Source organism: Xenopus laevis, chromosome 5S, assembly GCF_017654675.1.
Source record: "Xenopus laevis strain J_2021 chromosome 5S, Xenopus_laevis_v10.1, whole genome shotgun sequence".
Classification (NCBI taxonomy): Eukaryota; Metazoa; Chordata; class Amphibia; order Anura; family Pipidae; genus Xenopus; species Xenopus laevis.
This window is the reverse complement of record NC_054380.1, coordinates 141,531,078-141,555,329: the sequence shown is the minus strand read 5'-3', so window position 1 is coordinate 141,555,329 and position 24,252 is coordinate 141,531,078. Positions and strand designations below refer to the sequence as shown.

The 24,252-nt window shown below is 43.9% G+C and overlaps 1 protein-coding gene across 13 annotated transcripts in view; it reads left to right on the top strand.

The window, feature by feature from the left end:
- The window catches only part of otof.S (otoferlin S homeolog), an 89,808-nt gene that overhangs the window by 22,927 nt on the left and 42,629 nt on the right, over positions 1–24,252 (top strand). For 11 of the 13 annotated variants that reach the window (XR_005961677.1, XM_041565141.1, XM_041565147.1 and 8 more), the window contains exons 3-5: positions 2,007–2,095; positions 4,717–4,816; positions 9,470–9,684. Coding sequence is in view for 11 of the 13 variants with exons in the window: in XM_041565141.1 (XP_041421075.1) it covers positions 2,007–2,095; positions 4,717–4,816; positions 9,470–9,684 (404 nt within the window). In the remaining 2 variants the exon portion in view is untranslated. Of the gene's footprint in view, positions 1–2,006; positions 2,096–4,716; positions 4,817–9,469; positions 9,685–20,294; positions 20,337–21,188; positions 21,234–24,252 lie in introns of those variants that run through there. The other 2 variants (XM_041565150.1, XM_041565148.1) reach the window with 2 other exon arrangements.

Sequence of the window (24,252 nt, the reverse complement as noted above, 5' to 3'; positions counted from 1 at the left end):
TCCCCGCTATATCACTACCTGTACCCCATTGTGTACCCATCAAGCCTGGCTAAGCCTGGGGGTTCCCTGTATCTCCCCCTATTGTTATGGAACATTCTGACCCCTCCTCACACTGACAGGCTCATAACTATAAATAACTCCTTATAAATAAAGAGGTAACGTCTCCCCCACAAACACCCCATTAGCTGCTAAATATGTGGGGACAGGAGAGTAAAAATGCAGCAATACCACCTTTATCCTCTGGGTGGAGCTGCTGAGTCTCCATTGGCTGCACTGACTAGGCCACGCCTCTATGTTCCAGGGCAGACGGGGGAGGGGTGTGAGTATAAGAGCTTGGGGTGACAGCTTCTCTTCTGTAGTGAAACTACAACTCACATCTGCCCCAGACTGGCCTTCTGATGATCACTGAGGGACCTGCAGAGAATGGGACTAATGAGTGAAATGAGTGAAATGAGTGAAATGAGTGAAATGAGTGAAATGAGTGAAATGAGTGAGCTGCAGTGGTGAAACTATACAGCAGTTTCCTCTAGTTTCTACTTAACAACAAAAACCCCTCCCCAGTCTCTCTCTTACCTGCGGCGGGGAAGGGGTGCACGTCAACAGGGGGGGGTAGTGGGCGGAGGCAGGTGAGAAGTGGGTGGGACAATTGGGAGCAGGGGGTGGGCCCCTGTGAAGATGATTTTGCAGTGCACTCTCACCTCCCTCTGTGCCACTTTTGCATGAAATCTCCGCTGCTTTTTGGCTGCAGTTCCCCTTTAATAAGTGTCATTGGGCTCAGAGTTGTAACTAACGGGGGCTCCTGATTAATATCCCCCCTACTAATGAGGAATAAATGAGATTGTGGCTTCATTAAAGGGAACCTTTTCCTTTGTGTTCGTTATCCTCCTCCCATAACGAGTTTTCTTAATTCTGCCCTTGTTTAATTATGAGGCACAAAGTAATGACTTGAGTTTCTCTCAGCTAAAGAAACGCTATGGAAATCTATCTAATGTCTGTCATATACTGTATATGTGTGTGTGTGTCTGTGTATGTGCCTGTGTGGATATATAGTGAATAAAGTACCCCCTCTTGTAAAATATAAGGATATTATAAGTTACAGAGGAGTTTCATGATCATATAAAAGTACGAGGCTGAAGGCCGAGTTATACAGGTCATGGAACTCCGAGGTATCTTCTAATATCCTCATATTTTACAACTGGGGGTACTTTATTTATTATAATACACAAGTTTCAGTGAGTCATGTGACAGAAATGACATCAGAACTCACCGTTTATAACTGATGACATCACTACTCACCGTTTATAAGGATATAATTTACAGGATATTCATGGCTTTTGTGTATTATATATATATATGTCTCTGTGTGTGTATATGTGTATATATATATATATAAAGTGGAGGTGTCATTACTTGGGTGCAGGGCACAATTGGGGGGTGTCCCTGGGGTTGTGGGTGCATTAGGCTGGGGACAGATAATAGGGTGTCTGTAGCAACAATACAGGGCTGTGGCCCCAAACTGAATAAGTAACGACTGATGCTCCAGAATGAAACAGTAATTTGGTCACCAAGTTAATCATGTGGCACATCAGACCCCCGGCATCAGGGAGCGACAAATACACAGACACACAGACACACAAATACACAAATACACAGATACACAGATACAGAAATACACAGATACACAAATAGTGTCTTTATTAATCATAATTTAAAGTATAAATTCATCTCCAGGAGACCTACACGTTTTGTACCTACAAGTACCAGACTGTAGCCAATGACTAAATACCATGTAGGTACAAAACGCGTAGGGCTCCTAGAGATGAATTTATACTTTAAATAATGATTAATAAAGACACGTTTTCACTTACACTTCTGACCCTGTGGATCTCTCTGAGTGTCGGATAATCTTATTCTTTCGCTCTAAGTAAAGTTATGCCCAGCAGGTGCCACATTTTAGCTTCCCCTTTATACTCACATTTAATTGATCCCGTGACTCTTCCCTACAGACATTCCGGTGGCCAATCGCCAGTAACATCGACGGAAACGAAATGTTGGAGATCCAAGTGTTTAACTACAGCAAAGTCTTCACTAACAGGTCAGTGCCGGGGACCCCTCATCCCTCTACTGGACCTGCCGACCCCACTCATTAATTGCACTAAATGTACCCCCCAAATGTAACTGCACAGATATACACATGTACCCCCAAATGTAACTGCACAGATATACACATGTACCTCATTATCCCCTAGTGATACCCCATCTTATCTCAGATATTTACCCCAAGAAGCAGCATCTCACCCTATTCCATATTGTACCCTAAGTCTTTAGCATCAGGTTCCCCCAGCAATAACCAGTGTAGCCAATGGGTGAATTAAAGGGCTTGTTCCCCTTTAAATTAACTGTTAGTAGGATGTACAGAGGGATATTCTGAGACAATTTGCAATTGGTTTTCATTTTTTATTTGTGGGTTTTTTACTTCTTTAGCTTTTTATTCAGCTGTTTGCAATTTAAGGCTAGTGACATAAGCTAAGATTCGGGGAGATCTAGTTGGCCAGTGACAAATCGCCTCTTCTTCGGGCGACTAATCTCCCCGAAAAGCCTTCACACCAGCTAGAATCTAAACCGGCAGTAGGATGGCACTCTGATCGCTTCATTTTCCGAAGTTGCCCGAAGGTAAACTTCTGGAGACTTCGGAAAACAAAGCACTCCAAGTGCCATCCTACTGCCGGTTTAGATTCTAGCTGGTGTGAAGGCTTTTCGGGGAAATTAGTCGCCCGAAGAAGAGGCGATTTGTCACTGGGTGACTAAATATCCCCGAAACTTAGTGTGTCACTAGCCTAAGCCATCTGGTTGCTAGGGTCCAAATTCCCCTAGCAACATGCACTGGAATATGAAGAGGAGAGGAGTAATACAAATTAACAATAACAATACATTTGTAGCCTTAAAGAGCATTTGTTTTTAAATGGGGTCAGTGACCCCTATTTGAAAGCTGGAAAAATTCAGAAGAAAAAGGCAAATAAAGAAAAAACGGTAATGAAAAAATGAAGGCCAATTGGAAAGTTGCTGAGTTCGCCAGTGACTGAGGCCCTGGGGGAATGTGTAAAGCCAATGAGACGGTGATGAATGAGCCAATAAGAAAGGCTCAGAGAGGAGTCATGTGATATTGACTCTGCAGTGAATAAAACTGAATTATTTATTATAAAAACAGATAAGAAATCAGATGACAGTGACTTGTGCGACTGCATCAATCAGACGGGAGGTAATTAGCCAATCCCTGCTCATTGTTAGTGCTCTGCAGTCTGGGACCCTTTATGTTGCAATAAATAATGCGACTCATGAATGTCAGTGTAGAAATGTCGCTGAGTCGGAACTGACAGTGCAAGAGCTGGGGGAGCTGCTGTCTGACTCACAATCACCTTCATTCATTTGTATCACTAGGAACCAATTTCTGTTCTTATGTCGCCTGATCTGGTGTCTCATTTCTTCTGGCTGTCCATATGTTCTCAATGAATAGGCTCCGCCCCTAGAAAAAGCCCTTATACCTGCAGCCATATCAATGGTGACTGCGGCATTAATCTGGGAAATTAAAGGGGAAGTTGACACAATACACATTCATGATTTTCTACTCGCTTTCTATTACCCCCCAGTTCATTAAACTGACTCTCTCCAAATGTTATTCCTCAATAGTTGCCCTTGGTTTTTTTCAGCTTTAAAAGAACAGGCCAACCTTAAAAAAAAAAAAGATGAAGGGAAAATGACTTTTTTCAAAGCACTTTTACAGTTGACATGATTTTTGTTTCAGTTTCAGAGCAAATTCATTTTTTAGTAAGTGCCAATATAATGAATTGTGTAACAACAGTGCCACCTGCTGGTCAGTTCTTGTATCTGCACAGATAAAGATTCACCTTAAGGAAAGAGAGACAAGTGTTGTGATGTCGCTCCACCCAGGAAACACATCACATGATCTTCCCCATATCTTTTGCAGCAGAAACACAAAGCAAGACCTTTTCCCACCTGTGATTGGGGGGGTCGCTGACCCCTTCTAAAAAACAAATCTGTAAGGCTACAAATGTATTGTTATTGTTACTTTTTATTCCTCATCTTTCTATTCAGGCCTCTCCTATTCATATTCCAGTCTCTTATTCAAATCAATGCATGGTTGCTAGGAGAGCTGCTGAATAAAAAGCTAAATAAGTAAAAAACCACAAATAATAAAAAATGAAAACCAATGCAAATTGTCTCAGAATGTCCCACTCTACATCATACTAACAGTTAATTTAAAGGTAAACAACTCCCTTTAATTGATTTGAAGCATCTGCTGGCAGGGCATTTATTATAGGGAATGTTCCGGAGCTTTTCTGCACCTGTAGGGTTGGCCCTTGTTGAGTCTGTTATGGGCCCTCAGACCTCAGTATAAATAATAACATGACAATTAGTCAAAGCTGAATTGATTGACCCAATAAAGACCAACTGTCTGGGCAAAGTCACAATTCCCTGAACCCCATTTGCATGCAGATGAACCCCTTTAATCTGATCACATTGACTTCCCCAATGATTGTTCCACTAATGAAACTCAAAGCTTTCAGTGCACTGACTGCAGGAGTAAAGGTCTAACTGCAGGTTGCCGTGGGTTACAAGACCAAAAGTGTATATCTTCCCTTGTGCAGAATTCAGCCGTAGGTTCATTTCTCTCGTTTTGCTGCATTTCTGCTTCAGGCTGATCGGGACATTCCGGATGGTTCTGCAGCAGGTGGTGGAGGAGGCGCAGCTGGAAGTGACCGACACTCTCATTGATGATAATAATTCTGCAATTCAGGTAAATAAAGCCCGACCCGAATATCACTGGAGCCAATGCTGATCAGCAAAGTGTTTCTTTATTGTGTCCAGTTTTCCACTTCTGATTCCCCCACAACCTTCCCCTCTTATTTGCATATTCTACAGTATATCCCTTGTGTTGTCCCCATCAGGGGGTGGTTACTATGTGGGGGGCTAATATTGGGGGTCATGTCTGTGTCTATGAGGGTTTCGAAAGGCAAATGCTGGGGTTAATGTGCTCGTGGGGGGGAGATGAGTGTTTATGGGGCTCAGGATCTGGTGCTGCAGTTGGACCAGGAGTGAAAAGGGAACAAAACGGAGATTGTTACAATGTGAGATGAACTGGGGGTAGTGTTAGTGTTGGGGGAAGTGTTAGTGTGGGGGAAGTGTTAGTGTTGGGGGTAGTGCTAGTGTTGGAGGAAGTGTTAGTGTTGGGGGTAGTGTTAGTGTTGGGGGAAGTGTTAGTGTTGGGGGTAGTGCTAGTGTTGGAGGAAGTGTTAGTGTTGGGGGTAGTGTTAGTGTTGGGGGAAGTGTTAGTGTTGGGGGTAGTGCTAGTGTTGGAGGAAGTGTTAGTGTTGGGGGTAGTGTTAGTGTTGGGGGTAGTGTTAGTGTTGGGGGTAGTGTTAGTGTTGGGGGTAGTGCTAGTGTTGGAGGAAGTGTTAGTGTTGGGGGTAGCGTTAGTGTTGGGGGTAGTGTTAGTGTTGGAAGGATTCGAAGTAAAAAAACTTCGAATTTCGAAGTTTTTTTTGGGCTACTTCGACCATCGAATGGGCTACTTCGACTACGACTTCGAATCGAAGGATTCGAAGTAAAAATCGTTCGACTATTCGACCATTCGATAGTCGAAGTACTGTCTCTTTAAAAAATACTTCGACCCCCTAGTTCGGCAGCTAAAAGCTACCGAACGCAACGTTAGCCTATGGGGAAGGTCTCCTAAGTCTCCTAAGTTTTTTTTGATCGAAGGATATTCCTTCGATCGTTGGATTAAAATCCTTCGATCGTTCGATCGAACTATCTGCGCTAAATCCTTCGACTTCGATATTCGAAGTCGAAGGATTTTAATTCCTAGTCGAATATCGAGGGTTAATCGATAGTGAATCGGCCCCTTAGTGTTGGAGGTAGTGTTAGTGTTGGGGGAAGTGTTAGTGTTGGGGGTAATGTTAGTGTTACTTCTGTTACTGCTGAAAAGACAATTCTATTTGCTGCTTTTTAAAGGGGTTGTTCACCTTCAAACACTTTTTTTCTATTTGTGACCGTTTTTCTAATATTGAAGTGTAAAGTGTCATTTTTCACCCAAAGCAGCTCTGGGAGGGGGGTCGCCGACTCTTTAATAGGGATGTAGCGAACTGTTCGCCGGCGAACTAGTTCGCGCGAACTTCGACTGTTCGCGTCCGCCGCAAGTTCGCGAACGTCGCGCGACGTTCGCCAATAGGCGTTCGCGTCAAAATCGTTCGACCATTCGATCGCTAAAATCGAACGATTTTCGTTCGATTCGAACGAAAATCGTTCGATCGAACGATTAAAATCCTTCGATCGTTCGAATCGAACGATTTTCGGATGTTCGAAGTTCGCGAACAGTTCGCGAACAGTTCGCGAACTGTTCGCATTTTTTGCCGGTGTTCGCGAACGGCGTGTAACAGTTCAGAAGCTCCTGGATCAATGATCTGTCAGAGTGAGACTCCAGAGACACCAACATTAACATTTAACTTTAATTTTGGGAAAACCGTAAAGAATAAAAAATGGATTTAAATAATTTAAAGAAATCTTTGTTTATGGGGAACAATCTAAAAACAATTGAACTGAAAGAAAAGTGTTTGGAAGGTGAATTTCCGCTTTAAAAGCTGAAAGTTCCTTTAGATTCAGTTTTTCCAATAAAATATCCAACAGACTCGTCATTAATAAATTCATCAGTAACTTCTGTCCGACCCGTCTGATCTGCACAAACTAAACATTTCTACATATAGATAAGCCCCGCCTCCTGAAGGCTCCTCCCTTATTGTTTCCATAGCAACAGCTCCGTAAGGATCCAAAATGTACAATGTCGGGGTAGAACATCAATAACCGACACGAGAATTTGGATTTTGCAAAAAAGATTGATTTTTAAAACTTTCTTTCCCCAAATCAGTGCAGCAATGACAAGATTTATATGAAACATATCTATACTGTATTTATAGGGTTAACTCCTTTCCTCCAGACTAACTCTGGGTGGGCGGTGCTGTGACATAGTGGGAGGCGGGGCTGTGATGTAGAGGGGTGGGGCATGTCATAGAAGGTATGTAGATGGGTGGGGCTATGATGTGGCAATTGGTGATTGGTTGACTGCCGCATCAATATCAGGGAATTCTGCCCAGTTTTCCTAATTTGGGAAATCAGACAAGCAGTTTTGACCTGGACAGCCCTTCAAAAATCCCAATGTTATTAATAGGGAATAAAGATAAATATATAGGAAGGTCAGTGATCCCAATGTTATTAATAGGGAATAAAGATAAATATATAGGAAGGTCAGTGATCCCAATGTTATTAATAGGGAATAAAGATAAATATATAGGAAGGTCAGTGATCCCAATGTTATTAATAGGGAATAAAGATAAATATATAGGAAAGTCAGTGATCCCAATGTTATTAATAGGGAATAAAGATAAATATATAGGAAGGTCAGTGATCCCAATGTTATTAATAGGGAATAAAGATAAATATATAGGAAGGTCAGTGATCCCAATGTTATTAATAGGGAATAAAGATAAATATATAGGAAGGTCAGTGATCCCAATGTTATAAATAGGGAATAAAGATAAATATATAGGAAGGTCAGTGATCCCAATGTTATTAATAGGGAATAAAGATAAATATATAGGAAGGTCAGTGATCCCAATGTTATTAATAGGGAATAAAGATAAATATATAGGAAGGTCAGTGATCCCAATGTTATTAATAGGGAATAAAGATAAATATATAGGAAGGTCAGTGATCCCAATGTTATTAATAGGGAATAAATATAAATATATAGGAAGGTCAGTGATCCCAATGTTATTAATAGGGAATAAAGATAAATATATAGGAAGGTCAGTGATCCCAATGTTATTAATAGGGAATAAAGATAAATATATAGGAAGGTCAGTGATCCCAATGTTATTAATAGGGAATAAAGATAAATATATAGGAAGGTCAGTGATCCCAATGTTATTAATAGGGAATAAAGATAAATATATAGGAAGGTCAGTGATCCCAATGTTATTAATAGGGAATAAAGATAAATATATAGGAAGGTCTGTGATCCCAATGTTATTAATAGGTGTCACCCCTACCTGGTGGGTGTGGGGGGCCCCTGAAGTTGCAGCCCCTGTGGGCCCTGGACCCCCCAGTCCAACACTGTCCATGTGGGAGTATTTTATGAAAACTCACCAGTGAGTATTCCCAGCACTCCCATTAGATGTAGACATGACACCAGTGGGCACCCAGGTTTCTCTCCCAGTCACCAGCTTTGCCAGACATTTATTTGGGAGCTGCTCAGATTCTAATTGGGAAAAGGAAAATATGACAATAAAGTATTTCTGGTCTTGAAAGTGTTGGACAATCGGCTCTTGCCTTGGTTCTGTATTCCCCAAATTCTGCAACACTACTGACCCCAGTACTTACCCTAATACTTACCCCAGTACTTACCTCTAGTACTGACCCCAGTACTTACCCCAGTGCTTACCCCTAGTACTTACCCCGGTACTTACCCCTAGTACTTACCCCAGTGTTTACCCCTAGTACTTAACCCAGTACTTACCCCAATACTTACCCCATGTACTTACCCCAGTACTTACCCCAATACTTACCCCTAGTACTTACTCCAGAGCTTACCCCAGTACTTACCCCACCAAGGGCAGCTATACCCCCAGAGGGGCGGGGTCTCAGCATACACCCCACTTTGATCCAACTGTCACTGTTCAGTAATGGAGAATAAACAATACCCCGTCGGTTCTGACACATTAAACCAATCATGTCGCACAGAAATACTAATATTGTGCCTCGTTAATTCCGTCATTATGGAAATCCCACGAGCCGAGAGATTAGTGCGTCTGCCAGCGGCTCTGACATGAGGGGAAATAATGAGGCGATGGGGAGAGAAAACATTGAATTTCCCTGATTATTGCACTTTACGGATTTTGTTTCCTCCCATCACTTTAATTGGAATTAGTGGAAAGCAGAATCAGAGCAGTGAGAGGGGTTTAAAGAGGAATAAAGTCCAGAAAGGAAAGTCTTATATGTGACTCACAACTTCACCTCTAGGGGGCAATTATTATTATTATTATTAACAAGTATTTATATAACGTTTATTATTTATATAGCACCAGCATATTTCGCAGCTCTGTAAAGTAAATGTGTTTATACAACTAAATCACATGAATTACATACTGAGCATAGAGTTATATACATCACAACCAATACAGAAGGTACAGAAGGTAAGGAAGGCCCTGTGCAAAGGAGCTTACAATCTAAAGGAATAACACACAAGGCAATAGACCACACCCACTTTCTCCTGTGTCCCAAGCAATTGGCCAACATCCAGAGCACAAATACAGGGACCACCTTGAGTCAAAAGCAGCTTCTCTGGCTTTTAGGGACTGAGGTCCAATTCTTATAATTATGTTCCTGTTTTATTTGTCAGACGAGCGTCAGCATCGAGATCCAGTACCAGACCATGGACGGTTCTGTAGGCGCCTGGAATGATGGAGAATTTATGGACAACTCCAACCTGCAGAACGAGGGAGCCGGGAGTTTTCACTTTGAGACGGAAAGTCTATTGTCCGGCCAGAGTCAGAACTCAGCCGTGTCCCCCGGGAGATCACAGAGCTTGCACTCTACTGAGAGAGCCTTCAGGAGGTGAGTCTGTACTTTATAGGGAATCTCATTCCTACATTCACTTGCTGCTTCTGATTGACCTGTTTCAAGGATGAACGTCACCAATCACAGTATTTCCAGAGATGGAAAACCCATTAAAAATATATTAAATAATGATGATTAGATATTACATATGTTATATGTGATCTGTATATTAGACAATGGTCAGGTGCCTAATCCCAAATAAAAAAAAATGGCAGCCATTCTTTGGAGCTCAAGTCATGCTGGGTCCCCAATAAGGAGCAGGTCTCTTGCGTATACCTCCTATTAGATTTCTCTATGGTGTAAGAAACGTAGGGGACTGTTCCTGCTGAATTGTGCTTAGTACAGGGAATACCTATGTGTCATAGTTTTATGGGATCTCTCTGTACAGACTATGAGCAAATTTAGGGACTGTTCCTGCTGAATTGTGCTTAGTACAGGGAATACCTATGTACCATAGTTTTATGGGATCTCTCTGTACAGACTAGGAGCAAACTTAGGGGACTGTTCCTGCTGAATTGTGCTTAGTACAGAGAATACCTATGCTGCCATAGTTTTATGGGATCTCTCTGTACAGACTATGAGCAAATTTAGGGACTGTTCCTGCTGAATTGTGCTTAGTACAGGGAATACCTATGCTGCCATAGTTTTATGGGATCTTTCTGTACAGACTATGAGCAAACTTAGGGGACTGTTCCTGCTGAATTGTGCTTAGTACAGGGAATACCTATGTGCCATAGTTTTATGGGATCTCTCTGTACAGACTATGAGCAAACTTAGGAACTGTTCCTGCTGAATTGTGCTTAGTACAGGGAATACCTATGCTGCCATAGTTTTATGGGATCTCTCTGTACAGACTATGAGCAAACTAGGGACTGTTCCTGCTGAATTGTGCTTAGTACAGGGAATACCTATGCTGCCATAGTTTTATGGGATCTTCTGTACAGACTATGAGCAAACTTAGGGACTGTTCCTGCTGAATTGTGCTTAGTACAGGGAATTACCTATGCTGCCATAGTTTTATGGATCTCTCTGTACAGACTATGAGCAAACTTAGGGGACTGTTCCTGCTGAATTGTGCTTAGTACAGGGAATACCTATGCTGCCATAGTTTTATGGGATCTCTCTGTACAGACTATGAGCAAACTTAGGGACTGTTCCTGCTGAATTGTGCTTAGTACAGGCAGGGCCGCCATTAGAAATCACGGGGCCCCGTACAACAAAATTTTTGGGGCCCCCTGGGCCCCGCCCACACTGACGACCAAGCTCCGCCCCATATCCCGCCCACATCGCAGTTAAAAGACCACACAGACATCAGCGCTAAAAAAGTAACCCCCCCCCCACACAAGTTGTAAAAAGCTATTGATGGTCAGGGCCCCCTTATAAAAAAAATTGGGGCCCCCAAAAAAAAAAAATTAAAATTTTTTTTTTTTAAAAACATCGGTGGCAGGGCCCCCTGTTAAAAAAAAACTTGGGGGCCCCAACAAAAAAAATGGTAAAAAAAACTAAAAAAATAAACAAACATTGGTGGCAGGGGCCCCCTTCTAAGTTAAAAACAAATTGGGGCCCCAAAAAAAAATTTGAAAAAAAATTAATTTTTTTTGAAAAAAAAAAAACATTGGCGGTAGGGGCCCCCTTATAAGTTAAAAACAAATTGGGCCCCAAAAAAAAAATTTTGGAGAAAAAAAAAATTTTTTTTGAAAAAAAAAAAAATGGTGGCAGGGGCCCCCTTACAAGTTAAAAACAAATGGGGCCCCAAAAAAAATTTAAAAAAAAATAATTTTTTTTTGGAAAAAAAAAAAAAACGGTGGCAGGGGCCCCCTTACAAGTTAAAAAAAATTTGGGGGCACCAAAAGAAAATTAATTATTTTTTTAAAAAAAAAACCCCAAAAAAAACAATGGTGGCAAGGGGCCCCTTACGAGTTAAAAAAAAATTGGGGGCCCCAAAAACAAAAGTTTTAAAAAAAGATTGGTGGTAGGGGCCTATAGAATATTAAAATAATACATTGGTGGCCAGGGGATTAAAAAAAAAAAAAACACAAACTGGTGTTCAGTAGGATTGAACTCATGGCTTCAGTACTTCAACTTCGCCTCCTTTCGTGACTTCGGGTCTTTTCACCGCTTCAGGACTTCGGCTTCGGCTGTTTTCGTGACTTCGGGTCTTTTCGGCGCTTCGTGACTTCGTAACTTCGGCTTTTTCCGTGACTTCGGGTCTTTTCGTCGCATCGGCTTCGGCACTTCCGCATTCGGCACTGAAGAGGCAAGACGTACGGCTCGGGCGCTCGTAAGGGGGGCCCGGATCTTCAAAAAAATGCAGCGCTGCCGGGCCCCCCTTCATGCCCGGGCCCGGTACGCTTGTCCCCCCTGTCCCCCCCTGATGGCGGCCCTGAGTACAGGGAATACCTATGTACCATAGTTTTATGGGATCTCTCTGTACAGACTATGAGCAAACTTAGGGGCTGTTCCTGCTGAATTGTGCTTAGTACAGAGGAATACCTATGCTGCCATAGTGTTATGGGATCTCTCTGTACAGACTATGAGCAAACTTAGGGACTGTTCCTGCTGAATTGTGCTTAGTACAGGGGAATACCTATGTTGCCATAGTTTTATGGATCTCTCTGTACAGACTATGAGCAAATTTAGGGGACTGTTCCTGCTGAATTGTGCTTAGTACAGGGGAATACCTATGCTGCCATAGTTTTATGGGATCTCTCTGTACAGACTATGAGCAAATTTAGGGACTGTTCCTGCTGAATTGTGCTTAGTACAGGGAATACCTATGTGCCATAGTTTTATGGGATCTCTCTGTACAGACTATGAGCAAACTTAGGGGACTGTTCCTGCTGAATTGTGCTTAGTACAGGGAATACCTATGCTGCCATAGTTTTATGGGGATCTCTCTGTAACAGACTATGAGCAAACTTAGGGACTGTTCCTGCTGAATTGTGCTTAGTACAGGGAATACCTATGCTGCCATAGTTTTATGGGATCTCTCTGTACAGACTATGAGCAAACTCAGGGGACTGTTCCTGCTGAATTGTGCTTAGTACAGGGAATACCTATGTGCCATAGTTTTATGGGATCTCTCTGTACAGACTATGAGCAAACTTAGGGGACTGTTCCTGCTGAATTGTGCTTAGTACAGGGAAATACCTATGCTGCCATAGTTTTATGGGATCTCTCTGTACAGACTATGAGCAAACTTAGGGACTGTTCCTGCTGAATTGTGCTTAGTACAGGGAATACCTGTGCTGCCATAGTTTTATGGGATCTCTCTGTACAGACTATGAGCAAACTTAGGGACTGTTCCTGCTGAATTGTGCTTAGTACAGGGCAATATATACGCATATACAGTATATATATATATGAAATAAAACACAGTGAAACTGGTATGAGAGGGTTTCCCAGACTGGGGGTGTGGCCTGTGGATCAGTGATGGAGTCTGAGCAAATCCTGAAATCCTCTGCACCGATGTCTTTTGACCTGTAAATAAGCTGATGCTTCTCAGGCTGAGCTGCCTGTGGGTTAAATCATTTATTTAAAGAAAACTCATATGAATCATTGGGGGGAGTGCAGGGATGGGGGTGCCAGTTCTTTGCGCTACTTTGTATCTGACCTCATTCTGCAGAAACCGCCTCTCATTTCCCAGTAGTGAATGCAGCCTTACAAAATAATTCTATTGAATGCAGTGTGTGTCAGGCTTCCATTCTCTGCACTGCTGCTCCTGACTCCTGATATGATGCAGCAGAAGCCACAGGTCCAGGTCTGTTAATCAAGACTTTCAGGTTATGGCAGTGTCTGTGTCAGAGAGAAAACTAACGAGGCGTCGGGAGAAGGAGATTATTGAGCGGAGATCTCTTGCCTTCAATAAAATTGAGATGTTTGAGTCGTTTAGTCAGAGAAATACAAATGTTGTTGAGTCTCGGCAGCATTGATTTGCTATTTTGGCTGTTGGAAGAGATAAATAAAAGAGCGCTGGTCCCGGGCAGGATCAATCAATGGAACTGATCCCACAAATGTTCTGATACTGGAACTTACTGACCCTCCTGCCCACACACTGACTAATGGCACTGCTGCAAAAACTCCAAAATCACTCTCCCCTTCTAGATAAACTGCAACACTATGGGGCTAATTGTCTCAGGCTTCTTGGGGCACAGAGACTTTATTCATACTGCCCGGCTTAAATCAGGATGTTAAAGGGCCAGACATATAGATTTGCCCCTAAGTGAAGTGCCAACAGAATGTTAATACAGAGCCGGCAAACTGTCCCTGTGTCATGCGGGAGATAATGATCCAGTCCACACATTCTGACACCTTATTTCAAGGGCAACTGCAGTCACTGGCCAGATGATGGCGCTATAAAGCTGTTACATTGGATCAACTCATAGAGAGCTGGGACAGTATGTTCTTGTGTATATGGAATACAAGACAGAACTTTATTTGCTTTAGTAGCCACAGAATGACACTGCCCAGAATTAGACAACTTGTTATCTACAAAGACCCCAAGATCCTTCTCATTTAAGGAAACTCCCAACACACTGCCATTTAGTGTATAACTTGCATTTATATTATTTTTGCCAAAGTGCATAACCTGCATTTATCAACATTGAACCTCATTTTCCAGTTTGCTGCCCAGTTTTCCAGTTTAGACAAATCACTGTGCAAAGTGGCAGCATCCTGCATGGAACCTATAGTTCTGCACAATTTAGTCTCATCTGCACAAATAGAAACAGTACTTTCAATGGCACCTCCAGGTCATTAATAAACAAGTTGAAAAGCAAGGGACCTAGTACAGAGCCCTGCGGTACTCCACTAACAACACTGGTCCAATTAGAAAATGTTCCATTTACCACCACTCTTTGTAGTCTATCTTTTAGCCAGTTCTCTATCCAGGTACAAATACTATGTTCCAGGCCAACATTCCTTCATTTAACCAGTAACCTTCTGTGTGGCACTGTATCAAATGCTTTAGCAAAGTCTAAGTAAATCACATCCACTGCCATCCCAGAATCGAGGTCCCTGCTCACCTTCTCATAAAAAGAAATTAAGTTAGTCTGGCAAGATCTATTACCCATAAAACCATGCTGGCACACACTCATAGTATTATGATTTGCTATGAAGTCCAGTATCTTATCCTCTATTAACCCTTTGAAAAGCTTTCCTAATACTGACGTCAGACTAACTGGCCTATAGTTTTGAGGCTGAGAACGGGATCCTTTTTTGAATAGAGGCACCACATTAGCAATTCGCCAGTCTCTCGGCACTATCAGGGTCGGACTGGACATGGGGGGGCCCACCGGGTAACTATACTCCGGGCCCCCCATGCGCATGCGCGAACGTCTCAGCGCATGAAAGCGCGCATGCGCGAACGGGTGCCGCACGCCAGCGCGCATGCGCGAAAGCCTCTGCGCACGCTGGTGTGTATGCAAACGCCGGTGCGCATGCGCGAACACCAAAGCACATGCGATACCGGCGCAACGATTAATTTTTATTTGGGTGCCAGAACATTGGGGGAGGGGGCTGGGCCGGCGGGGGCCCATGAAGGCCGGGGCCCACCGGGTATTTTCCCGGTTTCCCGCCGGCCCAGTCCGACGCTGGGCACTATGCCAGATCTCATCAACCAGCTGACCCCCCTCTGATAGTAAGGGTCCCACCCCTTCCTGCTTCATTTTTTTACTATTAACATATTTAAAAAATAATTTTGGATTTTTTTTACCGCTTGCTGCAATATCCTTTTCTATAGCAATTTTAGCTTGCCTTATAGCTTCTTTGCATGATTTATTGGCCTCCTTGTACCTTATAAATGTTTCGGCTGTACCAGCTAAGTTGAAAGCCTTAAAAGCAGGTCTTTTCTTACCCACCTCAACACCAACGCTTCTATTGAACCAAAAAGGTTTTGCTTTGCAACGATGTTCCTTGCTTACAAGTGGAATATACTGACAAGTACATTTATTATAAAGACTTCCCATTTTTGTTCTGTGTTTAACCCTGTGAAAAGCATTTCCCACTTAATATGTCACAGAGATGCCCTTATACTGTCACAGTTTGCACATCTGAAATTTAGATGGTAACTCTGATGGTAACTCTGTGTCCCCCATTCCTAGCAATCGGGGGTGGGGGGGTTCCTTGCTTCACTCTATACATTGCTGTGGGGGTTACTGAATGAAGAATCAAGGGATGACCAAGTGTGGAGACTTATCTCCTGAAGGGGGCGCTCACGTGTGTCTTTGCTGCTCGTAGGAATGAAGAAGGGGATTACTATAACAGTGAAGAAGATGTGGGAGAGGGGGACAATAACAGCCAGTGTTCTCTGCTCTCCAGGTATCAGTGCTGCACACGTGTGATGTGTAGTTGTGCATGTTGTGCTGTGGCGCCTCCACCTGTCCTACACTTTCCCTCTCCTGCCCCTCTCATGGGCTCTTTTTCTGCCCAGGGGGTCACAGTTTGATCACAGCCTTGTTCCCCCTATACATTGTTCCCCCTATACATTGTTCCCCCTATACATTGTTCCACCTATACATTGTTCCACTTATACATTGTTCCACTTATACATTGTTCCACTTATACATTGTTCCCCCTATACATTGTTCCACCTATACATTGTTCCACTTATACATTGTTCCCCCCTATACATTGTTCCACTCATACATTGTTCCCCCTATACATTGTTCCACTCATACATTGTTCCACTCATACATTGTTCCACTCATACATTGTTCCCCCTATACATTGTTCCACTCATACATTGTTCCCCCTATACATTGTTCCACTCATACATTGTTCCACTCATACATTGTTCCCCCTATACATTGTTCCACTCATACATTGTTCCACTCATACATTGTTCCACTCATACATTGTTCCCCCTATACATTGTTCCACTCATACATTGTTCCCCCTATACATTGTTCCACTCATACATTTTCCCCCTATACATTTTTCCCCCTATACATGGTTCCACCCATACATTGTTCCACCCATGTTCTTCTTGGACTACTCTCTCCATCTTGCTCTACTGCCACCCTCATGCCCAAGTGCCATGTTCTTCTTGCCCTACTGAGACCATCTTGTTTGACTGCCAACTTCATGTCCAAGTGCCATGTTCTTCTTTCCCTGCCCTCTCCATGTTGTTCTACTGCCACCCTCATGCCCAAGTGCCTTGTTCTTCTTGGCCTACTCTCTTCATCTTGCTCTACTGCCTTTATCTTGCCCACTATTTTACCCTATTGTCTCCATCTTGCCCTAATGCCAGTCTTGTGCCCCAGTAGATCTGCGGTGCCACATACCCTCGGTGCAGGTGTGAATGTCCCAGGGTAGTTCCCTATTTGGGTTCCATTACAGGCAGCGTTAGTCTCTTTAATGTACAAACTGTAACCCCTGATGTATTTGCCCTCGGGGAGGTGCCCGGCAGTACCAGGCTACTGTGGGAGGTTATTTATGTGCCGGGCAAACTGAAGGATAAATATTAGATCTGTTCCGCAAGTAAAACTCCTGAATTATTCACTCAAATAAATAATGTATCATTACGGGGAGAGAAAGGGACGGCACAATATTCTGCCACATCCTCAGCATCAACACATACAACTCTCTCATGTGAGCAAAAGATCACTGGTTACCCCCGGAAACCAAACGGCTGCTCCCAAAGGCAACGCTTCTGTCATTCCAACAGTAATGGCTGGAAATGAGAAACTGGCAGGGGCCCTAAACCAGGAACAGGGGTCCGAGGGACACAATGGTGGGCACCCAAAGTTCTGACAATACTAATACTTCCCTGAGTACATAAACCTTCTTCTAGTCTCCTACTCCTCTGTATTCCTGCCTGGGTTTGCTCTGCATGTGTGTGACTGCGCCGTCACTTTAAATGGGTTAGTGATGAGGCCCCATATATATATATATATATACACACGTACACACACACTCACACACACACTCCTGTTGTTAGAAAGCAAGTCACAAGCAGGCTGCATGGCTGATTAGAAATCCATGGAGGCTGCAGCAGCATTGCTGGTTTACTGATCAGATCTGCAGCACAGGGATTTACTAGGTAATTCCTGGTGTATGTGAGGAGGGTGCAGAGAGAAGGGCACAGGAACACTGAGCATACGGAAGAGGCACATACCTCCCAACTGTCCCTTTTTCGGAGGGACAGTCCCTCTTTTGACAGCTCAACCCGCAGTCCCTCATTTGTACTGGGAAGTCCCTATTTTCTCTGCAGTGAAAAGCCAGAAAAAGAAAAAGTTTCTCACTTAATTGGCTTTTAGCAGAGAGCCCAAAACAGCTAACAGGTGCAAATAAGATACTTTGTAACAATTTTGAAACACAAAAACACAGTTTAGATAAGGAGAAATATTTTCAAACTTTCATAACCTGCCAAATTTTGTAAAACAAACATGGTAATTACGGGGTGTGGCCACAGAAAGGGGTGTGGTCAAAAAATTTGCTGCGCTACGTGCGGAAATTTTTTTTTTGTCCCTCTTTTTACTTCCAAAATGTTGGGAGGTATGGAGGCACAGTATTTGGGCAAGCAGTGTCCCCAGCCTGTACCCCCCAACTTACACCCCACTTATTTCTGACATTTTCTATTCACACAGCCACAATGATGATCACCAGGAGGAGAATAAGCGCCTCGCTGGGTAAATATGTCTGCCCCTATTACAATAGTAATAATAGTGATGTCACTGCAGGAGTGAAGACACAATGGGCATATTATTATTCTTGCTGTGTCTGGAGGGGGTATTTGTCCTGCCCTTGTGTCCTGTGATTCTGCTGGGCATGTTCTCTATATTGTAGGGCTCTTGTAGTACTGGGCCCTGTGTATCCAGAGCGGGGCCCATATATACAAAGCGGGGCCCATATATACAGAGCGGGGCCCCATATATACAGAGCGGGGCCCATATATACAGAGCGGGGCCCCATATATACAGAGCGGGGCCCATATATACAGAGCGGGGCCCCATATATACAGAGAAGGATCCCATTATTTAAACTTGCAGATATTCCACTGCTATTGAACTACAACTGCCACATTGTGCTGCCAGTTTTGGGCTGTTGGTGATTGGAATGGGCAGTTAGGTAGTAGGGGTGTCAGGGATAGGTGCCCCCACCCAACGACACCTTTAGATAAGGCCCCAGAGGCCCCTCCATTTGTTTATGGCACTTTCCTCAGCTCTCCACCCCCAGTGATGTCACAAACTGACAGAAATGGAGCCTGAGCAGCTTGTTAGATTGGCTGAGATAATACAATTCAGATTTAATAGGATCCACTGAGCCCAGTGAGAAGCAAATAAAGAGACTGGTCCCAGTATAATCTTGTCCTTCTTCTCTCCCACCCCGGGGGCCACACAGCAAGATGTCGGACATGCGCAATAAGATGAATGACGGATACAAGGCAGTCGCAAGGCAAGTGCTGCACCAATCAGACTGCGGCAACCAGCATGCACCTCTCCCAGGACTTACTGTGTGTGTAGGGCAGTTGCTAGGTTTGAAAATGTAACAGGTACTTCGTTGCTAGGGGCTTAAATACTCTAGCAACCAGGTAGCAGTTGGGAAATCAGCCTGGGTGATGAATAGGGGAGGGGCCTGAACAGAAAGATAGACAATAACATAAGAATGTGAATAAATTAAATTTTTTTGGTTGCTATGGTCAGTGAGCCCTGACAACCAATTGAAGTGTTCAGTGTAAGGCTGAAGGTTTGGGGTTGTATGTGTGTGGGGGGGTGGTGTAAGGGATTGGGGTGCAACATGGCAGCTCTGATCATTTCCCTGTGTCTGTTCTTTCCCACACAGGGGCGACGAGGAGCCCAGGTACCATGTGACTAATGGGGGCGGGGCAAATGGGATTCTACCCGTAACCCACAATGCAACTGTCAGTGCAACTCTGTGTCAGTGTGTAATGTTATATATATATATATTTAGCTTCAACTGCCAACTCCAACTGTCAACTCCAACTGGCATGTGATCCAGAGTCATGAAACTGAGTGGGGCAATGAACCAGTTAAATACCCAATGGGAGACTGTGTGTGGCCGTTTATTATCCCCTCCAATCACAATGCTGGTTATATAAATGTGTTCAGGAGTCGCACTGTGCAGTGCAGGGAATTATATTTCTTACACAGGATACACTGACTGTAATTAGTAACCAATAAGAACTCTGAGCCCGTGTGATGTGTGTGTGATTATTCAGTGTTAATAAATGTATGATCATCCACTTACCTGCCCACTTACTGTCTCTGTACCTACCCACATAACTACCCACATAACTACCCACATAACTACCCACATAACTAACACACGTGCCTACCTACATACCTACCCACATAACTACCCACATAACTACCCACATAACTAACACACATGCCTACCTACATAACTACCCACATACCTACCCACAGAACTACCCACATAACTACCCACATACCTACCCACATAACTACCCACATAACTACCCACATACCTACCTACAGAACTACCCACATAACTACCCATGTACTGGACTGGAAATCCTGCATGTGCCCTGGGGCTGCTCCTATAATAAATATATGATTGGATTTTGTTTTGTGTGAGACGGAGCCCCCCCCCCCTGTGTAACCTGCTTGTTCTTTGGCTTTTAGGGACAAATCTAAAGGAAAAGAGAAAAAGTCGAGTATTTTCAGGTACTTAATACTAATATAATACTCAGCCCGGGGCACATTAAGTGATAAGAGAGAAGTGACTCAAAGGCCATTTCAGCATCAGGGGAAACATCTAATCCTTTCCCATTGGCTCATATTCTTACTGGATTTCCCTGTCTCATGCTCCTCCTCCAAATACTCCTCCTCCATGTCCCCATGCTCCTCCTCCTCACTATGCTGCTCCTCCTTCTCCAAATGCTCCTCCTCCCTACCCCTCTGCTCCTTCTCAATATGCCCCTCCTCCTTCTTTCCATGCTCCTCCTCCTCTCCCAAATGCTCCTTCTCCATGTCCCAATGCTCTTCCTTCTTACCATGCTCCTCCTCCTCGTTTTCCAAATGCTCCTCTTTCCTATCCCCCTGCTCCTCCTCCTTGTCTACATGCTCCTCCTCCTTCTTACCATGCTCCTCCCCTTCTCACCACGCTCCTCCTCCCTGTGCCACTGCTCCTGTATAATGTGAGTCTGTGCATCTCTTTGTATCCAGGGCGTGACTTACCCCTCCCCCATAAATGTTGTTGTTGGTTCAGGAGTCAGAACTGATGGTTACAGTTGTGCCGGGGTCTCACAGATCAGTAGAGTTGGATGGGGAGATGTATTTGTGTAACTGGATCAGAAAGAGAAGGATATTGATGGGGGGCCCAGTCACTGTAATATAAATGAGACCCCCCATGTTGTTTAGAATTGGGTTCTTGTAACCCCTCCCCCTCCTCTATACACTGGACCTGGGCTCTATAGAACCTCATGTTCCTCTCAGTAAATAAAAGTAAATTAACCAGAGTTTCTATATAAGTCCCTGGTACTGACCCGTGTTTCCCTGTGTTTGTCCCCCGAGCAGCAAAAACAAAGAGAAGAACAAGGGAAACAAGGAAGGGAAGGAAAAGTAGGTGACGCATCTCTGTCTCCTCCTCTTACTCAACTCTCTCTCTGACCTCTGATTGGTCTTCTCTACTCACTGAGTGTGACTCACCTCTTACTCTACTCACTAAGTGTGACTTGCCTCTAACTCTACTCACTGAGTGTGACTCACCTCTAACTCTACTCATTGAGTGTGACTCACCTCTAAATCTCTACATACTGAGTTCCTGGTTGGCACTTAACTGTGCAGCAATAGCAAGTGCCCATGAATAATTCTCTACTCACTGGTTACTAATGATTCTGCTGCAAGTATTGTTCCTCATCAGCACAGTGTGATATACTCACTACTCACTAATACAGGGAACAGACTCCCAGCAGGGGTGGTAGGACTAATACAGTAAAGGAATAGGAGGGAGAGTGAAAGGGAACATAAGGAAGTGATACTTTACAGAAAGGGGGATAGATACAGGGAACAGACTCCCAGCAGGGGTGGTGGGACTAATACAGTAAAGGAATAGGAGGGAGAGTGAAAGGGAACATAAGGAAGTGATACTTTACACAAAGGGGGATAGATACAGGGAACAGACTCCCAGCAGGGGTGGTAGGGCTAATACAGTAAAGGAATAGGAGGGAGAGTGAAAGGGGGATAGATACAGGGAACAGACTCCCAGCAGGGGTGATAGGACTAATACAGTAAAGGAATAGGAGGGAGAGTGAAAGGGGGATAGATACAAGGAACAGACTCTCAGCAGGGGTGGTAGGACTAATACAGTAAAGGAATAGGAGGGAGAGTGAAAGGGAACATAAGGAAGTGATACTTTACAGAAAGGGAGATAGATACAGGGAACAGACTCCCAGCAGGGGTGGTAGGACTAATACAGTAAAGGAATAGAAGGGAGAGTAAAAGGGAACATAAGGAAGTGATACTTTACAGAAAGGGGGATAGATACAGGGAACAGACTCCCAGCAGGGGTGGTAGGACTAATACAGTAAAGGAATAGGAGGGAGAGTGAAAGGGGGATAGATACAGGGAACAGACTCCCAGCAGGGGTGGTAGGGCTAATACAGTAAAGGAATAGGAGGGAGAGTGAAAGGGGGATAGATACAAGGAACAGACTCCCAGCAGGGGTGATAGGACTAATACAGTAAAGGAATAGGAGGGAGAGTGAAAGGGGGATAGATACAGGGAACAGACTCCCAGCAGGGGTGGTAGGACTAATACAGTAAAGGAATAGGAGGGAGAGTGAAAGGGAACATAAGGAAGTTATACTTTACAGAAAGGGAGATAGATACAGGGAACAGACTCCCAGCAGGGGTGGTAGGACTAATATAGTAAAGGAATAGGAGGAGAGTGAAAGGGAATTGTTTGCTGTGTGGGTCGGTTGGTCAGTGTCAGACATTTACATCCCCAAGTTTCTCTCTACTTTGGTTGAGTAAAACATTTATTTCCCCAGGACCTGTCAGATTCACCCCCCGGTTAGTGTTAGATTATTTCCCCTTTAGCAGAGGGGATTCTGGGACAGACTGTTCCATTCAGCAGGTGGAGCATAAAAGTCTCATTGAAAAGGGGAAACCGGAGCTGCCTTTATGCCGCTAAATATTTAATATATTGGAGGAAAGCGGATACTGAGCCCAAGTCTCTATCCCAGAACCCAGATTGGTGTTAATTAAACCCACGTGCATCCCCCCAGTTTTATACTGATAAGCACAAGAGCTGACACTCTAATTGGCATGTTCGGTGCATCTATAGGGTATTGCTTCCCCCCTGCTCCTTCAGTGAGGCCCCCGGCTATAGAATATTGCCCCGCGTCTCAGGTTCACTCGCCCTCATCCAATATTAATAAGAGGTATCAGCTCTCAGCGACTCCCACACTCCTCCTCTCCTGCAACTCCCTGCGCCTCTCTCACTCCCGTCTCATTCCCAAAAGAAGCAGGGCCCAAACTGGGGGATTATGGGATAAAGAACCTCCTGGGACTCAATACTCTGGGAGCTGCTGGGGGGCCGCATAGGAATTTGCTGAATGAAGAGCTGACAGGTAAGGGGGTCACTGGGCTGAGATATGGGGGTGATGCCACACACTATATAATTAGGCTGCACCCCTAATCTTCATTACATTGAGAGAGGACTGAGGGGCTGTTGGGATGATGCAGACTGCAACGCTACCTCTGGGTCCTTAACTTCCCCTTTACTTCTTTCCCTTCCTACATCTGAAAGGGGGGCTTTATGTATCATCTCTGCAGCCTGGTACACAAGAGCTTACAATTAGAGCAGCTGACAAGACAAGAGGAACAACTCCTTGAGTTCTGCACTTAAAGGGGAAATCTGCCAAAAGAAATGTAATTACTATTGAAAGTAGTATTTGTCTGGCTGTTTATAGTCTATGCACTGCTGGTTCTAACTCCAGAAACAATGCAGCACAAGTGCATGATGAATGGTTAGTGTTGTAGTTCTGTTAGCTGCCCAGTTATATATTTATATATATATATCGTTACTGTTACAGCCCCCTGTGATCTTCACCTTTTCTTCTGCAACAATTATGTGTCTGAAAACAACGTCTGATGTTTAGTAAAATAAGGGAATTTTAGTGAAATGTTCATAATGTTACAGTCATTGTTGTGCTTGTTTAGGGAACTGTCATCTAATGGTTTAATTTTACTGAGCAGCAGTCCTGTCCTGCTTTATGGCAGCTGAGATTCTAGCTATCTGTATAACAGAACATTCTGTCCCAGTGGCTGCACAGATCCTTTCTGATCCCCATTGTAAGCAGCAGTCCTGTCCTGCTTTATGGCAGCTGAGATTCTAGCTATCTGTATAACAGAACATTCTGTCCCAGTGGCTGCACAGATCCTATCTGATCCCCATTGTAAGCAGCAGTCCTGTCCTGCTTTATGGCAGCTGAGATTCTAGCTATCTGTATAACAGAACATTCTGTCCCAGGGGCTGCACAGATCCTATCTGATCCCCATTGTAAGCAGCAGTCCTGTCCTGCTTTATGGCAGCTGAGATTCTAGCTATCTGTATAACAGAACATTCTGTCCCAGTG